The sequence below is a fragment of the Orbicella faveolata genome, unplaced genomic scaffold (assembly GCF_042242905.1).
Source record: "Orbicella faveolata isolate gen_17 unplaced genomic scaffold, um_ofav_v1 contig_13, whole genome shotgun sequence".
NCBI classification, from domain to species: domain Eukaryota; kingdom Metazoa; phylum Cnidaria; class Anthozoa; order Scleractinia; family Merulinidae; genus Orbicella; species Orbicella faveolata.
In genome coordinates this window covers 32,781,511-32,803,935 of record NW_028301540.1, presented here as the reverse complement: position 1 = coordinate 32,803,935, position 22,425 = coordinate 32,781,511, and the positions used below count along the sequence as shown (strand labels likewise).

General features: G+C 38.5%; 1 protein-coding gene across 2 annotated transcripts; it reads left to right on the top strand.

The window, feature by feature from the left end:
- The first annotated feature begins 988 nt into the window (after positions 1-988).
- LOC110050029 (leucine-rich repeat flightless-interacting protein 2-like) lies at positions 989-12,870 on the top strand. 2 transcript variants are annotated; one of them, XM_020755895.2, is made up of 14 exons: positions 990-1,373; positions 3,772-3,867; positions 5,414-5,476; positions 6,040-6,156; positions 6,631-6,740; positions 6,946-7,006; positions 7,114-7,206; positions 7,922-8,039; positions 8,492-8,580; positions 9,006-9,096; positions 10,281-10,360; positions 11,397-11,450; positions 11,619-11,669; positions 11,831-12,870. In XM_020755895.2, exons 1-14 carry the CDS (start codon positions 1,284-1,286, stop codon positions 11,930-11,932), a joined length of 1,215 nt encoding a protein of 404 aa, XP_020611554.2. In that variant the 5' UTR covers positions 990-1,283; the 3' UTR covers positions 11,933-12,870. The 2 variants fall into 2 exon arrangements, with proteins under 2 accessions (XP_089141700.1, XP_020611554.2); XM_089285574.1 differs by lacking the exon at positions 10,281-10,360 and having other exon boundaries at positions 989-1,373.
- Positions 12,871-22,425: the final 9,555 nt, after the last annotated feature.

Sequence of the window (22,425 nt, the reverse complement as noted above, 5' to 3'; positions counted from 1 at the left end):
GGCCCTTCGAAAGTAACGAGCCCCGAAGGCTGCCATCAGTCCGAAAGTAACGTGGGCCGTTCAGAGGTTTACGGGATAAAGTTTGTCCGCATTGTGTTTCAGTTACATACATGTAGTGATCGACGCATACTCCTTGCTATTTTGCCTTCATTTCAGAAAGATATAGCCAAAGAACCGTAGCACATAGAAATGAGAAATAATTAGGGCAAAATGGACAAGAAGGGTTTTGTTTTTTGTTTCCTTTTTTGTTTTGTTTTATTGTTGTTGTTGTTGTTGTTTCATTTTACTGATTTTATAAAGGAGACTACTGGTGCGAAGCATATTGCAAATTATTTTGGACTGAAACACAGCCGACAGCTTTACACTTTACGGCGCTGGGTCAAAACCATACTCTTACAACCCGAGATTTTCGGTAGGTGGAGGGAAATTTTCACGATTGATCAACAGATTATACACACGTTGTGCTTTCGATTGTTGTCGTGGATGAAAAAAGTAATTCTTCCTGTCACATCTCAAAAATCTCTCCAAGAAGATAATAGTAATTTTGAATAAAGTAGCAGCCCAAAACGAATTTTTGTTGGAAAGAATGAAAAGAAAGAAAGCATTTCTTTTGTTTATCAACGGGACTGGATACATTAATTTTCAACACCACTTTGGCACCAATACGTGAAGAATACTGACTTTATTTTTATTTTATATACCTGTTATTCCAAATCTAATTTAAGACGTCGCTTTTCCTCTGACTTAAATTAAAAAATCGAATGTGGTTTAGCGTGGTCTGTACTCTTATCGACAACGATACGCGTCATCACAGTGTTCAAAATGTTGTGGACTCACGAGGCGCAGCCATACCCGTATAGCGAAATCTGGATCACTGGATTGTCTTACTAAAAAACGCTTACATACCACTTTTCCTGGGGTACGCCCCGCCCTTGATCTTCATAACCTTCTAGCGGTCAGCGGGAGACACCATTGCAAAATGCTCGCGCATGTCTTCTGCTGCTTTTGATCCGGGAGATTCCACGGGCTACAGGCCATGGCGGAAAAGTGGTGTTACGAAGCGAAAATTATTTGTCTTGGCTTTTGAATTATTCCAACAGTGTTGAACGAAGCAAAGCAGATAATCAGTCTGTGCTGTGCGGGCTACTTCGTAGAAAAAATATAAAACGTTAGGAGTCATTGTGCACGTTTTGTGAGAACAGATGTAAGCTCAAGTCTGCGGCGAGACAGGCTGATTGCTCGAAAATCGTAAGGTGTGTGTTTGTGCGACTTCATCGTTCAAAATGAGCTCGGCCCACGGAGGAAGAAGAAGGCCGCTTACCAGGACAACCTCTTCGTCGGAAGACCAAGCTTTAAATCAAATTGCTCGTGAGGTAAGCAGTACATGTGGTTAATCTTTACATCGTTAATTTTGATTCGTCGCAACCTTCCCAATTACCGGACCAGAAATTTTACTATTGAGAAATACAGCCTTCGTATACTGCTGAATGATTTAATGCTTTGGCTACATTCATTTGTCTGGATGAAGAATTAGAATGGAAAGTTCTGCTTGCGTTGGATAACATTGTATTTTCGTGTTCAAACTTCTTGTCAGTCTATTTCTGGATGGAAGTTACATATCGTGTACAAATTGTCAATTTCTAGTGGCAGTTTTTCAATCAATGGGCCAAAGTCACGATTTATGTTGTGGTAGTAATTTATAAACACGTATTTTGGATTAGTTTAGGTCGAGTTTTTTTCTTGCTGCTTCGTCTTCAATTTTTTTCATTAGGCAGGTCTAATTAGTTGTACTAAGTTTTTCCTTTACGTCGATAGTATTTTCAGCGCGAGACGTTTTGCCGGGGCGTGTGTCGTTGTTTATAATTTACGATTGTTGCCAAACTGACTTTTCTAGTGGGCGGCCACCTAAACCATTTCCTGTTAAATTTCGGCGTCTCTGAACTGTTTATGAGGGACTTCCAGCTGCTTCTAACGGCAATTAACACCAAAATCCATAATCTTCACTTTACTCACTATACAATACTAAAAAAACATTAACTTTCGTTCCAAGCAGCACTGAAACTTCGTTTGCAGTTGAACACAATAAGTTTTAAATAACTGGCAAGAAAAATCAGTGTCACTGAAATTAATTTTGTAAAACTTTACTGAAAATAATTCATTCTTGATTATCCATCACAGGCAGTATTCCAGATCCACTCAGTGCAATTTACTTTTATTTCGTACTTTATCTTATTTCTTATTTTCATTTTCTTATTTGTCATTTTAGTAATTTTGAAACCAGAGTCAGATTTTAAGTTTACTCATCTAGAATTTTACTCCTCTAAAATAAGACTTCCGTCCCACTATTAACTAACCTCTTTTCAGTAATTATTGCTCCCTTTGGTGGAAAATACAATATAGCAGATAATCATATTGCCTAATATCTACACATCTCAGTTCTGCAACATTTCTCATTGTTTAAACTTCAGATATTGTGAAGCAAAGTACAAGTGCAGTGTTTCTCAGAATATAAACCATGAATTTTGATTTTTACCGATAACTGGATAAGATCTCTGAGTTTGCCATTGATCTCATCTGAAGGTTGTGTCTATTTATGGTTTCGTACAAACTGCTAGAGCTAAAAATTCATTTTCAGACAATAATTGATACATATACTCAATATCAAAGTGATTTACCCAACCTATTTGAATTATGATCTCTTGAAAACAAGTCGTTACAAAATGAAGTATTCTGTGTTTGCAAATGGCAAGGGTATATTGCTGAATGCTCAATGCATAACACAGAAGCCAAATGCACTGTTTACTTGCAGTCACTCATTTTTGCTTGTAGTTAGCTTTTATTTGTTGGAAAAGACAGCATTATACTGTATTTGGCTCATTCTGACAAACAAAAACTAATCACAAGCAAACATAAGTGAAAGTAATTGCAAGTTAATAGTACATTTGTCATTAGGTGTTCTGGATTCGGCGCTAGGTGTTCCACAAAATACTCTTGCCGGTTTGCAAACCCAAACTGAAAGCTATCATAAACCACTTCATTGATCGGTCTTTTTCAAAATAGGCAGAAATATTTCATAGTGCTTTAACTATGGTATTTTGATGGGCGGCAATTTCATTTTCTTGTGATTTTGGAGAAGTTGTTGTTAAGCAAATCTTAAAATAAGAATACTAACTGTAATCTATTGCCCCTTTGTATTTTCTAGGTGTTAGGCAAAGTATGTTTGCCTGTTTGCAAACTGGAACTGAAAGCTATCATAAACCACTTCATTGATTGGTCATTTTCAAAATAGGCTGACATAGATATTTCACAGTGCTTTAACTATGGTATTTTGATGGGCAGTAATTTCATTTTCTTGTGATTTTCGAGAAGTTGTTGATAGGCAAATTCTTAAAAAAAGAATAATAAGTGTAATATATTGCCCCTTTGTATTTTCTGCCAGTGTATGGAAGCACACATACATGCAAACTTGCTGCATGAATCTTGTGTCCTTTGTCTTTGAATTGTTTTGCCTGTCTGTGAACTGTTTCCTTTGCCTAAATTAATATTTAAGCAGTTTGGATGAGTTGGCTTTTGAGCCAACCCAGAAGCTCGCTTCTTATTATGCTAGACACATTTAAAACTGATATATTTGTTAGTTATATAAGCTTCATTTGTTTTCCACTATTTTCTGTATTTTTTTCTTCCTCTGTGATTAAAACAATGTGAATAAAGATGTGATTTGATTGGATTTAAGTTTGTGTCGTGTATAATGGCTGTAATTATGTACTTTAGGCTGAAGCACGTCTTGCCGCTAAGAGAGCAGCCAGAGCTGAGGCGAGAAGTATTCGTCTGAAAGAGCTTGAACGCCAGCAACAGGAAGGAGAAAATGTATGTCCACATAGCCAACAATGAGTTTAGTTGCTTTATTTACATTATCTACTGCAGAAAGATGCTGTAAATTTGGTCACTCTAGAACCAGTAGTTACAAAGAAGGTACAAGTCACAAGTCCCAGGGAGTTACTCATGAAGTTACCTCTTTATACCCATTCCCCTCAGTCTCTAACCCTACCATATCCCCAACGGGATCCTGTATCAACCCCTTCACTACCCCCACATTAACCATACTTCAACAAGATTTTATCTATTTTGTACTCTCCTAGATTTAAATACCTGCTGTCTCTGTCTTTATAGTACATCTTCATCTCCATTACAGGGCTGTCAATAAGGGCCATAACCTGTAGCATCTGTTACGGCTGAGCATGCTTGATGGCCCTCTTTTGTTATGGGTGAACTTGGTAGTTGATACAATTCACCCATAAAGTAACAAATTTGTTACGGGTTTGAAGATCAAGGCTAACGGTGAATCAAAACTGAATGACAGCCCTGCATTAGGCTATGCAAGAAATTTCCCCATATTTGTTAGTCGGATAAACGATTGGTTTTAGACTCCCCCTTCCCCTTCGATGAAAATACACTAGTTTGAAAAAAAATATAAGTTAATGCATCAATTTTAAAGCACAGACGTAGCAGATTGGATATGCTTCAGATCATACATTTGTCTGTACTGCATTCTTGAATTTTTTCATATCACACACAATATGAGTGATTAATAGTTCAGACAAATGTGCTATGCTAAGGCTGATGGACAAACATTTGGTTTTGCGTCATGGCATACAGACAAAGTACCCCCATGGTCCACGCATAATGACTAACATCGTTAATCGTCCTGTTATCTACATGTAACTTAGTCGATAAGTATTTCAGCATACCACCTTTATTGAGCTTGATTTTGTAGGAAAATTGTAAAAATGTCTTGTTACACATGTATTCTGTATTTCTGTATTGTGCATTTCCAGAAAATATCCATACTCTGCCCCCCTCCCTACAGAAGGGTTTGGAATTTCTTGGGAGTTGGGGGGATCTCCAAGACCAAAACATTTTAAGAAATGTATCAAGCTTAATTGGGATTTCAAGAGGCGTGGAGGGGAGGGGGTTCTTAGAGAAACTCCCTGCCATGGTGAAGGTCTGGATATTTTCTGGAACTACACATTGGACATTCGAAATGAATATTGTGTGCAATGTACATCTGCAAGGCCATAAAATTATAGCTTTTTCTGGACTGGCTTGTGTCAACCTATCTGCAGTACTTTATTGTTGTCTATAAGAATGTTCCAGCAAAATCTGACTAAAGGTACATGTACATATAAATTTAAAAGTTCAAATAGGCCACGTTCAATATATCAATATTCTAATATGGCTCTGAGGCTTTCAGGTTAAATTGCCAATTTCTTAAGTTTCTTTTGTCGCTCAATTCCCAAAAGAGACTTGGATACAAAGTCAACACCAATAAATATAGAAGTTTGTCCTGAAGACCTCGGAGCCATGCTAGAATATCGATATACATAGAACATGGCCTACTGGTATCATATTTTAGGTTGATGATGATGACCAGAGCATAAATGATGAGCCACCAATCCCACCAGCAAGAAAGCAGAAGGTAAGATGGCTACTGGATGACATTATTTATTATTGTTAACTCAGGGTATCATCAAGGGCCAGGCACAAGGCAAATTGACCAGCTGTGAGGATGATTTTGCCCATGTTTCTTATAAGGAAGTTCAGTTCAAAAAGTTTTGCTCGCCTGTGAAAACCCATTGCCCTCCAACTTAAAATGTTAATGATAACTCCTGCAGCGTAACAACTTGGTCTCTTGAGGGCTAATTTGTGAAAACCAGTAATGTTGTATACATGTAGTTGATGATGCTCAAAAGGTGACCCACTGGAGCACCTTCTGCTGTCAGTCTTTATTGAAAGCACCAATGTCTTCGACCAAACATCATTGTTTGGAATGACTGTCCAGTCCATATGTATGATATTGTATCAGATAATTTACTGGCAGGTAGTTATGCAGCATACTGTTGTATCCATAATGTCCTTGTGCCCAGCTCCTGTTAAAAGTATGTATTTAACATTTTATTGGGTTAAGACATCTTGTCATTGCAGCTATTCTGTACCATATTATTGTAAAAATTCACAAGTTTCTTTGTGGTTTTCATGAAGGCTCCAGTAGCACGATCAATTTCTGCGGGATCATCAGGCACAAATACCACCACTAAGGATCAGAACATTGACATGAATGGACCACTGGTGCCTGAAAAGGTCTTGAAGAGCATTCAGGTTTGTGTCATTTATTTAACAAAAGATTCCATGTTGCAGTGCATCTGTTCAGTAATAGGTCACAGATGACATCAAAGTGTGGTAAGAACAAAAAAAGTGGCACACAAGGCCAGAGTTCCCATTAACGCACTGGTGTGCATCTTATGTGTCTAGTACGCACAAAAAAAAAGACAGTTTTTTGGCAAAGTGCATCCCAAGGATACAGGATAAGAGTTTAAAAAATTTTAGTAATAGGTAAAGGAACCCTGAAAAGCCATAAGAACCCCCAAATCACTGGGGGTTACAATGACCCTCAACTATAAAAACTAGTGGGAACTCTGGAGGGAGTAGCCCTAATTCCCTCTGGAATTTCCAATCCCCTCGGTGGTGAGGGTATTGATATTTTCTGGAACCACGCAATATTATTTGGCACCAATTCAGATGTCAAGTAAGTGTCTCAAGTGTGACTGACATGATATTTTTTTCAATTCTCAGGACAATTTGAAAGAAACAGAAGAAAAGTACAGGAAAGCAATGGTATCAATTGCTCAACTAGACAACGAGAAGCAGGCACTGTTGTATCAAGTGGACTGTCTGAAGGACAGGTACAGTGAAGCAAACATGATCAACCAGGAATTTCTCCTAGCAATATCAACGCATAGTCTAATAGGCATGCCATGAGAATGAAGAAAATTATCAAGTTATGGTACAGGCATTATCAAAAGTCCTTACGTGAACTCTTGCCCGCTGCTCAGACTCACTAGTGTGAACATTTCCTGTTTTTAATGACATTGAATTTTCATGTCATAGGCTGGCTGAAGAGGAAGAAATCTCAAGTGAAGTTAAGGCTGAATTTAAAGAGAAAACAAAGGTAAATGCTGTTTTCGTGACCAAAAATTAAGATAAAAAAACTGCCATTTTGCACAGCATATAAGTGACTGGTAGCAAGTAATGACCTGTATTAATTTGTTTGTTCAGGAATGCAGTAAATACCAAAAGACCATAAAGGGGAATGAAGAAGAAATCAAGAGACTAAATGAAGCCATTGAATTTAGAGATAACTTCTTGGCGGTAAGTTTGTGCTTAGGAACAAAATAATACTGCAGTCAGCCCTGTGTCAGATCCAGATCCAGATCCAGGTCCAGATGGTTAGGGTCCCAATGTTGTTTAAAAGAATATGCTATATGGACTGAAATAAGAATAGAGATTGAATTATATTTTATATACAGGGTCTGCGTGCATTCCCTGGAAGTCCTTGAAGTTGAAAATTAGAATTTATGGCCTTGAAAGTCCATGGAAAGTACTTTGGGTCCTTGAGAAACCTTGAGATTTGTTGTTTGACTGTTTCCACGTTGTGGAAGAACTAAAAAAAAAGATTTATACTTGAACAAATGAGGCAGTTATCCCTTAAACCCGAACATCTAGTGTCACATTGTAACGGTATTGTACTGGATGGAGTCCTTGAAAAATTGGAATTTAGCCTGGAATGTCCTTGAAAAGTCTTTGAATTTTTACTTCAACTGCTCCTTAATGCCAAGAGGGGAACCATTAAAAAAAAAAGTTTTCATCCCCCCTCACTTCTTTTCAACAGTGCTATTTTTCCTTGCATGTACAAATTCAGAAGAGAATTGTTTTTGTTTTTGTTTTTTTGTTTTTTTGTTTTTTTGCTGAGGAAAAGAGAGTTTGGACATTGAAAGAAGCCCTTCCTTGTGCTGTACTGTTTTATTCCCTGGAGTGTAACAGAGGATTTCTGATATTAAGTTAGTAACTAATCTTGTCCTCTCAGGAGCGAGGTCTTTCCCTTTATGAAGACCAGGAATTGAAGGATTACGAAGATGGAGAAGCAAGCACAGTCTCACTTAGAGATGCTATTAGTTTGGCTGTCCCTGATGAAACTTCTTCAGGTACATACAAGTCATGTTGTCATCATCATCAGTTCTCATTGCAACATGCGACACACAAATGCTCAATGGGGGTTTTGGCTCACAAACTCCTTGGAGGTTTTGTTAAGCAGGTGTTGTGCTGCCCATGGAATGGTCCTACCCCTGGTAACCCACCCAATTCAAATTCAAAGTAGTCGAGAACTGAAGCTATCTAAAAAATTTAAGTCATCAACAACATTATTCCCCATGGGGTGAGAAGGAATCGATGATGACAATCCATGGCATATCATGAGAACATCTTAGGCTATTTACCAAGCAGTTGTGTGAAAAGAGGGAAATGAAGAAGTTTGTATAAATTAAAATCTGAGTGTGGGAGAAGTTGTATTATAAAGCAGGTATAGTTTTGAAGATAAATTTTTACTTAACAGTATAATTTATGTGAGAGTATTTTGTTTCTTGTTGTATAATATTAGACCGAAGCAGTGTGTCAGAGCCACCAAAGAGTCGTTCAAACAGTCGCCGTCCTTCCTTATCAGATGAAAAGGATGTATTAGTTTTACAGGTGAGAACATCTTTCACTATTATTTTCTACATCACTCTCCTAACTTTTGGTTATGAATTCATCCTAGAGGCACTGTGTGCATATCTCTTTTCTTTTGCCAGCACAATTTGTCCAAAGCAAAACATGAAGTTTCATTCTGTATTTCATGATGTTTTCAGTTTATGCACAATGGTTTATTGGTTAAAAAGTTAGTAACAAGTTCTGCATCTAGTTAAGCCTACCCCCCCCCCCCCAAAAAAAAATGCCATTTAGAAGCTCAAAGTGTTAAAAGACAGGTCATGTTATGGCATTTGTTTTTCTGCATTTTGAAGCTCATTGTAAGTTATTGTAGCGTTGAATAGAACAAGTCCTCCGAGTTTGTTCAAAGGTTTTCTTAATTTTATTTCTAATCAATATACAGTAATAACGTTTCTTTTTTTCTGCAGATTAAGAATCTTCAAGCTGAAGTAGTGTCACTGAAGAGAGAAGATACTGAAACACCCAAGGCAATTACAGCTGATTTAGAAGAACTTAGAAGTATGTGTTACCTTGGATTGTGTTTGTTCTTTTCCTTTATCCTTTCAAGAACATTACATCTTGTCTGTAATTCCTGGTCAACACTAGTGACATAACAGCAGGGTCAGAGCATTAACACAAACACCTTGTGTTAATACATACATGTAATGGCGTAAGCATAACAACATTACTAGAAAAATTATTTTTTTCTGTCATATTGTGGAGTTTTTATGTCGTTACATCATGAACCAGACTTATTATGGCCAGACACATACACAATTCCACAAGTCATTGCAAAAGTAAAAGAAAAATGTACGAAATAAAACAGGCAATTTATGTGACTATACAGTTACATGTCACAGTGCTTTATCTGGACCCACCTTTGTAAGTGGGTTCTCCAGTTATCTGTCCCCCACAAAGTCCAACACCCTCCAAATCAGTCTCTTTTCATAAACACTTCATAACAAGCTCGTGACAGCTCTCTTTGCAAAATAAATTGCGTTTACATTATTTTGTATTATTATCATCGTCATCATTATCATTATCATTATTACTATTGTTCAGAATTTTCATTTTCATCAATTTTCTAGAAAAAATGGCGCCACTCTTTGACCCCACTCATTTCATCTTCATTGCTCTGTTAAAAGCATTTCTTGTTTATCATATTATTTTACACATTTTTTTAGCTCTGACACAAGATTTTATATTTAAATTATGCACTATAATGCTTTACCACATGTTGCAGTTCAATAGGTGTAAAATAACCACTAATGTTAAAACCTGTGGTCAAATAACAAATAATCATGCAACATCTTCCGAGTGCTGAGTAACAAATTTGTAACAGTTTAACTACTAACCTTATTGTGCACCTGGTGCTAGCAAACCAAAGCTTTGATCATTCTGTACCCGTGTTAAACATGCACTGCTCTGGAGACCTTGAGACATTTAAACCATCAGTCACATGCAGTGTAGTCAGGGGTGTCATTAATGTTTTCAGCAGAAGAGCAACTGGTTTTCACAGTGGGACAAAACTTTTTGAACTGAACTTCTTTATAAGGAAAACTTTCCGCAAGATGGTCAAACCAGGCGGGCAAAATCATCCTCCAAGCTGGGCAATTTGCCCAGTGCCCGGCCCCTAATGAAATCCCTTTACAGCAACGTGGTGGCTCATGTTTGGTAATGCTATGTTTCCGTTTGCTTTCCAGGAGAATTTAGTAGGCAAATAAATGATTTCAAAATAAAGCTACAAAAAGCTGAGCAGGACAATGCGCGACTTGAAGGACTTGTAAGTAGAACTGAAGGACTGAGATAATAGTTAAAGATGTCGCTGATTCAGTCAATTATCAGTTATTATTCAGTCGGTCATTCAATGAGTTGAATAGCGCTAATTGCTGACAACTGAAATCTCTCATGAATGGAGATCTGAGGGAAGAGATGATGTGCACACTGTCAGACAGACAAACGGGGGAGGGGGGGCAGGGGTTGTCAAAGAACTGCAGGACATTGCAGGACTGGGTTCTCTCCTACGGGAGAATGATGAATCTTGATACAAATTTTTCAGTCCGTGGAACTTGATCACCTCTTCAGTTATTGATCTATTGCATTATAGTGGCAAGTTAACAAATAAAGTCACGGAACTTAAACAATCTTTCTTAAGAGTGCAGTAACCAGAGGAACAGGTTAGCGCTGGCATGACAGCAAAATACCGTCACATCAGGTTCAATATGAAAGATTGATCCACTAAACATTTTGAGAGACTGGTTGATTAAATGTGTTGCCTTCTTCAGATTAATGTAAATACAGTTTTACATGCTTATTGTTTAAGGCATAGCATATCTCAATTGTGCAAGTTTTGGTCAGCGAAGAGTTTAGTGTAAACTGTTACAAATTATTTATTCAGCAAAAATCTTCTTTGAAGTGTTATTGTTGACAGCATGGAGGAAAATGTTTCATTGCAAATGAAAAAAAGATCAAATTTTAAATTGCTCAAACAAATGTTTTCATCCCGTCTCTCTCTGACAGCTTTGTTGGAGTGTTTACACTCATCTGTCATACTTTTGTGAGCGTCTTTAAAATTCCTTTACAACATAGAAATCTAAGATTCTGGAACAAGAGAATGTGATAACTGTTGACCAAATGAAAATACCCTTCAGTTAATATTTTGTGAAACTTTGAAGTCCTATATGTTAAAAAGCGTTCAATTTTACTTTCCTGATCATTTCCTGCTTTTTTTGCTACCGTAAACGTGTTGCGTTACGTAGTTTGCGTGACAAGCTTGATGGCACGTGAATTATCAACTTGCTTATAACTGTCTTGTTTAGGTGGCGAGAGTGGAAAGTCAAGTGAAGCGGTACAAAACCCAGGCGGAGGCGGCGGTAAGAATTGACTTGTCAATATACTCACTGTTTTAAAACGTCAGAGGTGTCTTTAACTGTCGATAACGAGAGTGCTATCTTAATTTTCAAATAAGCTCAGATGCAAAAAACCCTAGGTTTTTATAGATTATCATAGTAAGATAATCAAGTACAATTGTCTTCTTACAGGAAGCGACGGAGGATTCACTCAAGGCTGAAAAAAGAAAATTGCAAAGAGAGGTTTGTTCTAACTTTTTTTCGTTTTTGTCTCGTCCATTCGTCTGACTGACTGACCTGACGGACGCACGGACCGACCGACTGACTGACGTTCACTCTGACATTAACTTTATTTTATTTTTAAGCTATTTATTTAATTTAAATTTATTCTTTTACTTTTGCAGCTTCGTAAAGCACAAGACGAAATAGGCGAATTGCAAACCGTTAACGATCACCTCCAAAAGAGATTTGATAAACTAAAGAGTAAAAGAAAAGACGACACGTAGTGAATCAAGATACACGCTAGTTACTAAACTCTAATTCAGTTAGGATTGCCATGTCTAATTCAGATCAAAGGACCTGACATATTCAGTAAATGGTTTGAACTCAGGCGCACAGGCCAGTTGATTTAAGAGAACAGCAGGAATCTTTTGCTCTTCCTGATTGGTTCAAAGTCGTTATCAGATAACCACTGCTCTTAATGGCGTCGCAGTGATATGACGCGCCTTCTGATTGGTCGAAAACTTTATACGAAAAAACTTCACCAATTTTCCAAAATAGCCCTGATGCTGATTTGTTTAATTAAACTGTTAAAAGGACTATAGAAGATAATTTTATATACGCGAGTTTATTTTATATTTTCGAACAAGAATAGCATTTTTGTCAATGCGGTGTTTGCTCGGTTTAGAAGAAGCAATGTCCGGCACTATATATCAAGCCACTTTTCTGCGATGTACAAAGTTAGTTTCAAATCGAAGGACACCTCAAAATAATACTATACTAAGGTAGAAAAACATCGAAGAAGTAATAATAAAACAAAAAGAAACAAGAATGGATGAGATTGGGAAAGATTCAGAAGGATGACGAACAACGAATGTTTTTTTCTAGACGAGTCACGTGTGATGTTTCTTTAACATCATTCGAAGCTATCGTGAAAAAAAAAGGACCTTAGTTGTCTAAGTGTTAGACGGGGCTTTTGTTTCGTAAATTTCTCGTTTTCTCAAAGGCTCCCCTTTCAGTCATTTCAGAGCACAAAAAGTACTTGCCGTTTATCTTTCCAAGTTGACGCTTATTTGATAATGCGGAACTGGCAATAAACCGTATTTAAGGCTTGAAAGCGGACAGGAATTTTCCTACCGTCTTGTTCACAAGGTGAACACTGACAAAACGTGTAGTGGTCAATTCATTTTCCTAGGACTAATAAATAAAGAAGGTGTGAGGAGAACCGCTGGGTTATTATACACGCGAAACAGTGTTAGTGTTGAGGGCTTGATATGAACACTGGAACTTGATTGTGTTAGTGTATCAGTGATTTTGCTCGTGGAAATTGTTTGTTTGTTTGTTTGTTTGTTTGTTTGTTTGTTTGCTTGTTTGTTTGTTTGTTTGTTTGTTTGTTGACAGCTACACAGGAATGGTCTCGGATCTTTGGGCAAACCACGATCCCAATGGGATCTGGAACGAGTGTGAGAATTTCGTGCCCCTGCCACGCGAGCTTCGTGTCACCGTGAATTCCCGCACGGACATCTCGAGAAAAAAAATAAAAAGAGACTGTTTCACAGCCTGGCTAAACGCACGATGTTTCTTTAGAATATATTACTTCGCAGGAAAGGTTTTTTGTTTATTTCGTATTTTCGTGCGTATGGTCTCGTTATATTTGTGTCACGTTAAATTGAACATGTAATTCTTCTTGAGGGTCTCGTTTCAGATAATAAGATGGTGAAATCTCGCAAACTTAGGGCATTAATTGGAGATGACAACGTAAAAAGGAATTTTTCAGTCTCTAACCCTGGATTGAGGTTGGGCTCGATTTACCAACCGTTGTTCGGGGAAAATGAGCCCGCGCCGCTTTCCCCTTTCCCTTTTTGACGGGGACAGGAGGTGGACAGTTCATGAATTTTTATACCACAGAGTGAATTTCATCTTGCCCTAGGTCCGTGAAATAGTAAATATTGGGAGAAAAACGTACAGCCAGTTCCAGCTGCGTTGTTACGCGCATGGAATCGTGAAAAGAATTCATCAGTACGCAAGTAAAATGACACCCCGATTGGAATCCAGCGGCTTGATTTCGGTTTCTGTCTTGGTCCCTTCCAACTGAGATTCCGTCATCCTGTTTTATGTCACGTCAGGGGTTAATGTTCTCTTTTCCTGTCTTCGGACGACAAAACTAAGTCCTAAACAAACACCTGTTGCGCGTACGTCGGAGCAAAACAAATAATGTTCTGTTTATCATGCACATTGGAAGCAGTTTGCGTCTTGATAACGATATCCAATCAGCAGCTGTTTTAAGGGTACATCTTCAGCTCAGTATTTCTCTGCGGGTCGCTCGAGCTCGTTGAACTTTTGTTAACTAGAAAGTAAACGCGCGAAAGTTAATAATTTGACCAAAGCTCCTCGAGAAACTGCAATTAATTATTTCAGCGGAAGATTCGGCATTAAAATGAGATTAGAAGACAACGATGCAAGCTCCGGTAATTTTTCAAGGCAGGATCATCAGGCGTCGTCGACGCAGTTTAGGTGTCAATACTCCCAAGGGTTTATATTGCACCTCAATGACACTTCGCTCTAGCCTGCGAACAGGCTCCGAATTCTTCTGTTTCGCGCTCGCCGAAATTTTTTCCGTCCTCCCCGGGAGCCTGTTCGCAGGCGACTTCCGCTCTACAGTCCGCTGTAGTGGTCACATCCATTGCTTGTCCGGTTACCATTCTTTTGAACGTCCTGGTGCTCATCGCAATGCGACAGAAGCAAGAGTTGCAGAGGAGCTCCAACATTCTGTTCTGTAGCTTAGCCGAAGCGGATCTGTTAATTTGGACTGTTTCTATGCCTTTGACGATCGTTTTTGGTGTAATTGTGCTCCAAAAGGTATATGTCATGAATTTTTGTACATTATTCTTGATATCTGCACTCTTCTTAGAATTAACTTGTACATATTCTTTATTCCTTTTGACTGTAATCGCTTGGGAACGATATATGGCAGTAACAAAATAGATTGAACACACAGTTACAGTTACGAAAAGCCGTGTCGAGAGATATGCGAGAATAGCTTTACTGATAACAATATTCACTGTAATAGTGCAATTTTGTTTGCTTGAAACACCCCGCATCGACTACAAGATCCCGGAGTTATTGCCTATAATGATATTCTGCCTTCCATCTTCGATTTGCTTGACCCTAATAGCATATTTTTACATCAGGATCTTCCGCGAAGTCTTTAGTCTTAAATTAGACGGAGCAAATCAGCAAGGTGTCTGCCCTTGTTAAGGTTCAGCAAGAGAGAAAAATTGCTAAGACTTCAGTCGTGATGTCTTCGTGCACTCCATCGATTATTATCGGAGTTTGAGGTCACCGCGACCCGACATTACGCCAAAGTGTATTCTTCCTCTGGACGCAGGTCTTCCTCCAGTTGAATTCTGTAGCGAATCCTCTTGTTTACTGCTTCAGGAACCGTCACTTCGGAAACGCTGTGTTAGAGCTTCTAAAGATGAAAAAACCTAACGCTGTTGAAAACCGCGCTATTACTTACAAAACGGACGCAACCTTGCAGCTTGTCAAAGTTAAGGCACATCCGGATGACAAGTTTTGTAAACTACACACGGATACAAATCCAGTGGAAGAGAAATGGACAGGACCAAGACCGCTCCGAAAGAGAAAGTCGAGGAGTGGTCAGGAGTTGCTAGCTAGGCCAGGTTTCAGTGTTAACATCCAATAATACATAGATTTAGCCAAGCCTAAAAGCGGAGGCGGGTTGTTTAAAGCCAGATTATCGATTAAGTCAACCCAGGATCAGCGAGCATTTTGATTTGAGTTTTGTAACTTTGCCGGATGAGTTTTTCTGTTAATATTATATTTGGCCTTCTCTTTTGAGTTTGAATGACTTCAAACTACACAAAACGTAAGCAGTGAAAAGCAAGAAAAATTTGTTAACGTCGGTTGATTTTTGATCTTGGGTTAGCGCTGACCGGCTCCGCCCTGATTACAAGAAGTTAACCCCACGATCCAATGGAAACCCAATACTCGGTCAGCGATCGCCCTAAAAAACATGTGACCTCAATCAGCTCTAAGCCTGAGCCCGCGATATGGTCATGTGATACTGGTCAGCGGATACCTTGATTTGACAGGTGTCAATTGACCATAACAATATTAAAGATTTACGCTGTAAACCAAGGCTACATGATTTGGTATTAGCTGGAGAATGGCCGCCACGTTGCGCGATGTCGTCGCTTTTCGTCGTCGTAGGGAACACGCGCCCGCGATCCATGCCGCTAGCCATGTTAACCATGAAAAAAGAGTTGCATGGTTTTTATTTCTATGCATGCATGTGGTTCTGTTCCTGTAGTTATGGTGCTCCGCTAGACCTCCGCCTGGTTCTGCTGATCACGTGCTAACATTACCTCAGAAGGGTCCTGCAAAGATCTAAGACAGCACTACTCTTTCCAGGGGTCGGTTGCGTTAACTTCACTCGCAGTTTACTCTCAGTTAATTGTCGGTGACCCCCTCTTTTCTTCTCATAGATCACTAGCTTCTTTACTGTCGACTTTCTCCATTTTAACACAAAGAAAGTACCGCTTCTTGTCCGATCAGCAAAGCAAGAATAATCGGATTCTCATTTTCATTTCTATTTTTTCGTTTTTTTTATTTTCTCAGGCGATAAAAATGATTTTTTTTTCTTTTCTTTGTTACCTATTGAGAGGGAAAAAAATATCTAACGTAGAGTCATAATACCGCAAGAACAGCACTGCGTCTCGTCCGCTCAAGTGGCTCAACAAAGTTAAGCCCTGCTCGGCGGGGTTCATGCTTGGATGGGTCACCAAATACGTAAACCCCGTGTTGTAATAACTTGTGTTTTCTTTTTTCTTTTCCCTTTTTTTGTTTCTTCCCCTTCCAAAGTGATATTAGAGACTGCTGAATTCCCAGTCTTGTGTAATGTCTTTTTTTTTCTCTTTATCAAATATTTTGTTCAAATCATTTCGCCATGCATATGCATGGCGAACGCTTCGTTCGAATTCTCAATTTTTTTGTCTGTTGATCGTCCAAAATTTTTAATTACGGCTTGAATCATAATTCTAATATTTATACAGCTCATCAATTTTGTGATTTTCAATATCTCCTCAGGTTTCGGCAATCGAGTACGGTTAAACCTGTATAAGGACACCTTCGGGAAATTAGCTATTGATATAATTCAAGAGACCTCATTTTCTCTTGTATAATCATGTAGATATGTAAAGGTTTTTTAAAACAGTTTGAAGTAAAAACTAACTGTAAAAGCGCGCGACGTTTCGACCGAACTTCGGTCATTATCAAGCTTAAGAGTGAAGATTAACATTTTGCATAAGTATAAATATAAAACAAAGAAGTAAAAGTATGTTAAGTATTAAAATGTCAAAAATGGTTTTAAGAACAATAAAGTACATGCAAGAATAACATAATTAAAAATGATTAAAAGTTTTCGCACGAATTGAGTCTGACTATACATTGAGACTTGATCTCACTTAGGGTGTTGATGACGAAACGTCACCATTCTTAGCTGTCAAAGTATCCTTTAAGGTGCACTCGAAGAACTAACAATAAAAGAAACGCTCTCATTTCTTTTCCGCTGATTTCTAGAGTACGCGAGTCTACAAGTGCGCGCGTGATCCTTTCTTGAACAGTGGCTAGTAATCCAATCTATTCCGTTTAGGGACCGTTCATTTTTTATAAGGTAGGGGGGGCTGGTGGGATTTCGGGGGGGGCCATGCGAAAAAAAAATGGCTTTTGAGGGGGGGCCATCCCAAAAAAATAAGGGAAAAGGGGGGGTCACGTGAAATATTTTAGTAAAACTTTAAAATGGCATAATGTTTGAATATCAAAAAAATTGCTATAGAATAAACATAGAAGGCAGGATATAAATTTATTACAAACTTTCCTTCTGCTTTAAAAAAACGTTTGGCGACAAAAAGTATTTGTAGCTACTGAAAAGAAGTATTTAACACTGTTATTTTCGAATGCAACTTTCACTGGCACTCATCTTCATCTCCGTTGTCGTCGAGTTCTTCGTCGCCGCTTGTGCTGCTATGGGAGTCTCTTTCACCAATGCTGCAAGAAGCAGCAATGCTTTCCGTCAGAGTGTACTCTTCAGGGTACATGAAGGTGTAAACATAATCTCTCACTTCCCGCTCAAGGTTGGTGGTGATTCTGCTTCTTGCAGCATTGGTGAAATAATTCCCTTCCAAGAGCTGTGCGATGTATGGCCCATCTCTTCCAAATATCGACGTGGCAACATCCTCAACTTTAAGACACTCTTCTGGACGGCCGTTCTAGGAGGGTACACAAGGCATTGTGGAAGATCATTTCCTAGTGTGTTTCCAACACAGATTCCATAAACTCGTTGGACGTTGTTTTCAGTCCGCTTCCTCTTTCTTTCATTTGACTTTCTGCAGTTTTCTTTTTTCCTTCTCCTTTTGTTGATGTGCTGTTTGAGTATGCCTTTGAATATGCTGTTATAATTGCTCTTCTTATTTTCTAGTGCTTCCATGTCCTGCGTGACCTTCGTCAACTTAGCTTCTGTACATTTGATCTGTTTTACATTAAAACTGTGCGCAAATTCTTCGCCCTGCTTTAAAGCAAGCCCATTGGACTGAAAGAGTGTGCATGGAATCGTGTTCCTTTGCATCTTTCAATATGACATTCAACTTTTCCACCATTGCTCTGTGCTCTTTGATGGAGAAGTTCAGTTTTCTTCCATCACTGGGCTTCAACTGGTACCCTTGCATGGAAAACTCACTCGCCCTTTCTGAACAGCCATCCGCACCTAGAAAAATTGCTTCTTTTGCATGTAAGATGTCAAACTGCCTGGATCGTTCAGCTGTAAACCTTTTCTTAAACTACTCGTCGCTTTCGCCATTATTGCGCATTTTGGAATGAGCCTCTTTCATGATGCTCATGTAGTAATGCGCTCTTTCCCCGATTGGATTAACAATATAAAGAAGAAAGAGCATGGAAGTGGCAGGCTGGTTTTATCTGACCCAGAGAGCGTTTCTCTATTTGCAGATAAGTTTATTGTCAAATCGAAATTTGTGGTGGATTATCTTCAGCATCTCGAAGTGCTGGAATTTAAAAGGAAAAAGAGAGCAGAAGAAAAGGCAAAGTTAAGTAGGGAGGAGGATTATCCTTGGACTGAGTTGTGCGAAGATCTAACCAAGCTTAAAAAGCTACGTGTTCCAGAACTAAACAAGTACTCAAACCACCACGGGCTGAAGCAGCATTTGAAAAGCAGCAAGAGTGAGAAAGTAAAGGCAATTGTAAGACATTCATGCTTGCAGCAGAAGAGTTCTCTCAGAGCTGGCCAACCAACACTGAGAAATGCCAGGACATTGACTCAAAATGACAACAGGGCAAGTGCTGACAGCAGTGAAACGGATGAAAGTGACAATGATGAGTATGACAGTGATGCCATTGACTCTGGGGGAGAAGATGACTCAAGTGACGTCATTCTTGCATTCATCAATTCAGATGAGGAAGATGCCAATGAGAGGCCAAATGCCACACGCTCAGGGCGAGCCATCACTACGAGATCCGAAATTGACTTCTTTTTCTTTTGATTTGTTTTTTAAACAACAGCTCTCTGTCGTATAGAGATTGTAAATATTGTCTTCATAGTGAGCGCAATAACGTGAAGTAGGGGGATAATACAGAAATATTAAAAAAGTTGAAATCTAAATATTGTTTGTTCAATTTTTTTTTGGGGGGGGGTCATACCAAAAAATGACCGCTATAAGGGGGGGCCATGTGAAAAAATTGGTAAGCTGAGGGGGGTCATGCGATTTTTAAATGGTGCTTCCCAAATCCCACCAGCCCCCCCTCCCTCATAAAAAATGAACGGTCCCTTAAGTGGTATCTTTTAGCATCCCTCACGTTCTCATATGGGAGATCCCTCTGGGTTCCAAGTGTCTAACAGGAATTAGGAAGTGAAAGAGTGATGGAGTGAAATCGTCCCACCACTACAACTTGGAAAATATAAATATTTTCCAGGTTAAAAAGAGAAAAGGTTTGTACTTGAGAAGTGACAAATATTTCGCCTTTTCTGCTCTTGTGCGACCGAATGTGGACGGGCGACGCTAAATATGTATTCTTTGTCAAGGCCTATTGTTCCTATTCTGCCATGAGGATAGATATTAGCTGCAAAACAATAGACTTGGTTGTGTTGAATTGGGTACGTTTAGCTGATCTAAATTAGCTTCGGAAGCTTTTTGTACGCATGATCTCCATTGTGCCTTATCTCGAAAACAAGCACGGTTAACTCATGCACAACTTTTTTTGCCTTTTTGGCAATAGTTGATCTTTACTTTACTTCATGGCTAGTGTTAAAAACGTCTGTTCATGAGAACATTTTGGGCACGAACGAACGACTGTTGAATAATTATAAAGTCGCATTTTCTTGACGTAAAGGAATTGAATGACGTCAATGAATCAAAACAAACGTGGTCTGTTCCGTCCGTCTGAACGCGAAACTGACGACTTTTGTTACCGATTTTTGACAATTTACTCTGTTCACGAACACGACTTTAATCGCCCTGGCTGTGGGATGTTAACCGTGAGAACAGCTATATTTCATTGGCTGTATTTTGATTAAATCCAGTTGATTAGTTCCAGTGGCGACTGGCAAACAGTTCAGTCTGTATCCAGCTCAAGTAAAAAAAGAACAGTCGAACCTCTATTATCCATCTATTAAGCGGCCACCCGATATTAATTGGCCAGTTACCTTGGTCCCGAAATTATTGTCGTCCCGAAAAAGGTTTTCTATTTATAGGCGGCAACCTAAAATTTGAATACATGTACGTAATTTGGCTTTGCTTTGGAAAAGGCGATGAAATGTAAGAGTCCTACTAGAAAGAGACGAGTGATGAAAACAATCAAACACATTTATAGAGATTGTCTTGACGTGATTCCAATCTAGGAATTAACCCCATCATAGTTACTAACTATGACCCCATGCTACGGAAAGTTTGTGATGGTGAGTTTTAAGGAGATAGTTTTTTCGTGACAATTGCACCTGGAAAACAGTGATAGGCTTTATTGCGTGCATTAGGAATCACAAACCTTCAAGTATTGTTTGTATTTGAATAAATTGACGTTTCCACTAAGCCTCGTGCTAATAGAGCATTTTCAAAAAAATGACACGGCGGCCATGTTGGTGTACCAAACCAGTCCTGTGGGACATGAACTCTTTTCTTATGTAACTACTTTCTTTTGTTTCAATAAATTTGCATGGGTGCTGGCCACGTGAGTGAAAACGCCATCTCCCATTTCCACGAGGGTGGCCACTTCTAAATATAGGTGTTTTACTGTATACTTTTACAAATTAGTTTTTACGCTTAAACGTTAATGCCAGTGAGTGTGAAAATGTTTACCATGCAGTTTTGAGTCAGTGTAAATGTTTTAGTTCTATTAAATTTGTGAGTCAACGGAAACTGGCGCCGTCACGCAACGAATCAACAATTATAGAGGGGACCATAAAATCACAGGAAAATACTGGACTTTGTCATTATGTTATATCTGTCTGCAAAACGTCGCTTGTTGATATAATGATGCTGATTTTAGCAATAGACAGGAGTTGAAAGTCGGCTAATGAAATTATTTATGGTATTAAAGTAACCATAGCAACGTTGATTTCACGCATAAACCTGGATCAATAGTAATCTAATGGACTTATCCAAGAGCCCATCACTGGGCTCCTGGTTTATCATAAGATAATGAAGAATATAAAAGCAGAGTTTTATTTCGATACGTTCCTAGCGATTTTGACAAACAAAATTAAAATTGAGAAACATAAATCTAAGTCACAAATTTATTTGTGAGAAAGCCTCCTATTGTAGCTAACCTACATGAAAGATATTGCTGGTTTTCAGTGTCACGCAATTCAAAATAGATCAAAATAAAAATCAAAACCGGTCAATAGATAAAGTCCAGTATCTGGGAAATGAAAGAAGGTGAATATGCAAAGACTCTCGCCAAAATTCTGGTCACTGCAATTTTTCTTATGCGAGATATGCGGAGAAATTTTTTACCCAAATTTATAGAGATTTGTATGGAGACGCCATGTTGGTGCCCATCCGTATGGGCACCAACATGGCGGCCGGAAACCAAGAGAAACATCTGTCAGTGAGTTTTGCTACAAAAGCGTGAATTTATCCCTCGAGGAACTCTAAAACGTTAAAATAATACTTTTTCTAAGACATGAACTGTTCAGATAGCCAAGTTCCCCGAAATAAGTCACTTTTTTAACCATCATGACAGCTCTCTAGGTCGTCATGTAAATGCCGCGTCACGCAAAAGCTTAGAAATTCAAACGTAGTGTATCACAAAACCAAGAACCCATTCGGAGTGAAAATTTGTATGAATATTAGTTTTCAGCTGCTCTTATACATCATTTAAGTAAAATCTCAGAAACATCAATAGTTTTGTACTTTGAATTTTGGTGACGTCATGTGAAAACCAGCTATTAACAAATTGTAATGTAAGACATTATTGTAATGTAAGATATTAACAAATTGTAAATAATGTTAGTATTGCAAGTTTTGTTAGTATCGTTAAATTGTAAGTTACGTTAACTTTGTAAGTAGTAGGTAATTTTTGTATGCAATGTAATGTAAGGTATTGCAAAAAAAAAGAAAAAAAGGAGAGACCGATATGATGTAAGATTATTATTTGATTTTCTAAAAGGTGCACTTTATTTCGGCTGGCCAAACCAGCCTTCGTCAGGTACCATGGGAATTTTATTACGTGATCATGATATTTGCATAATACC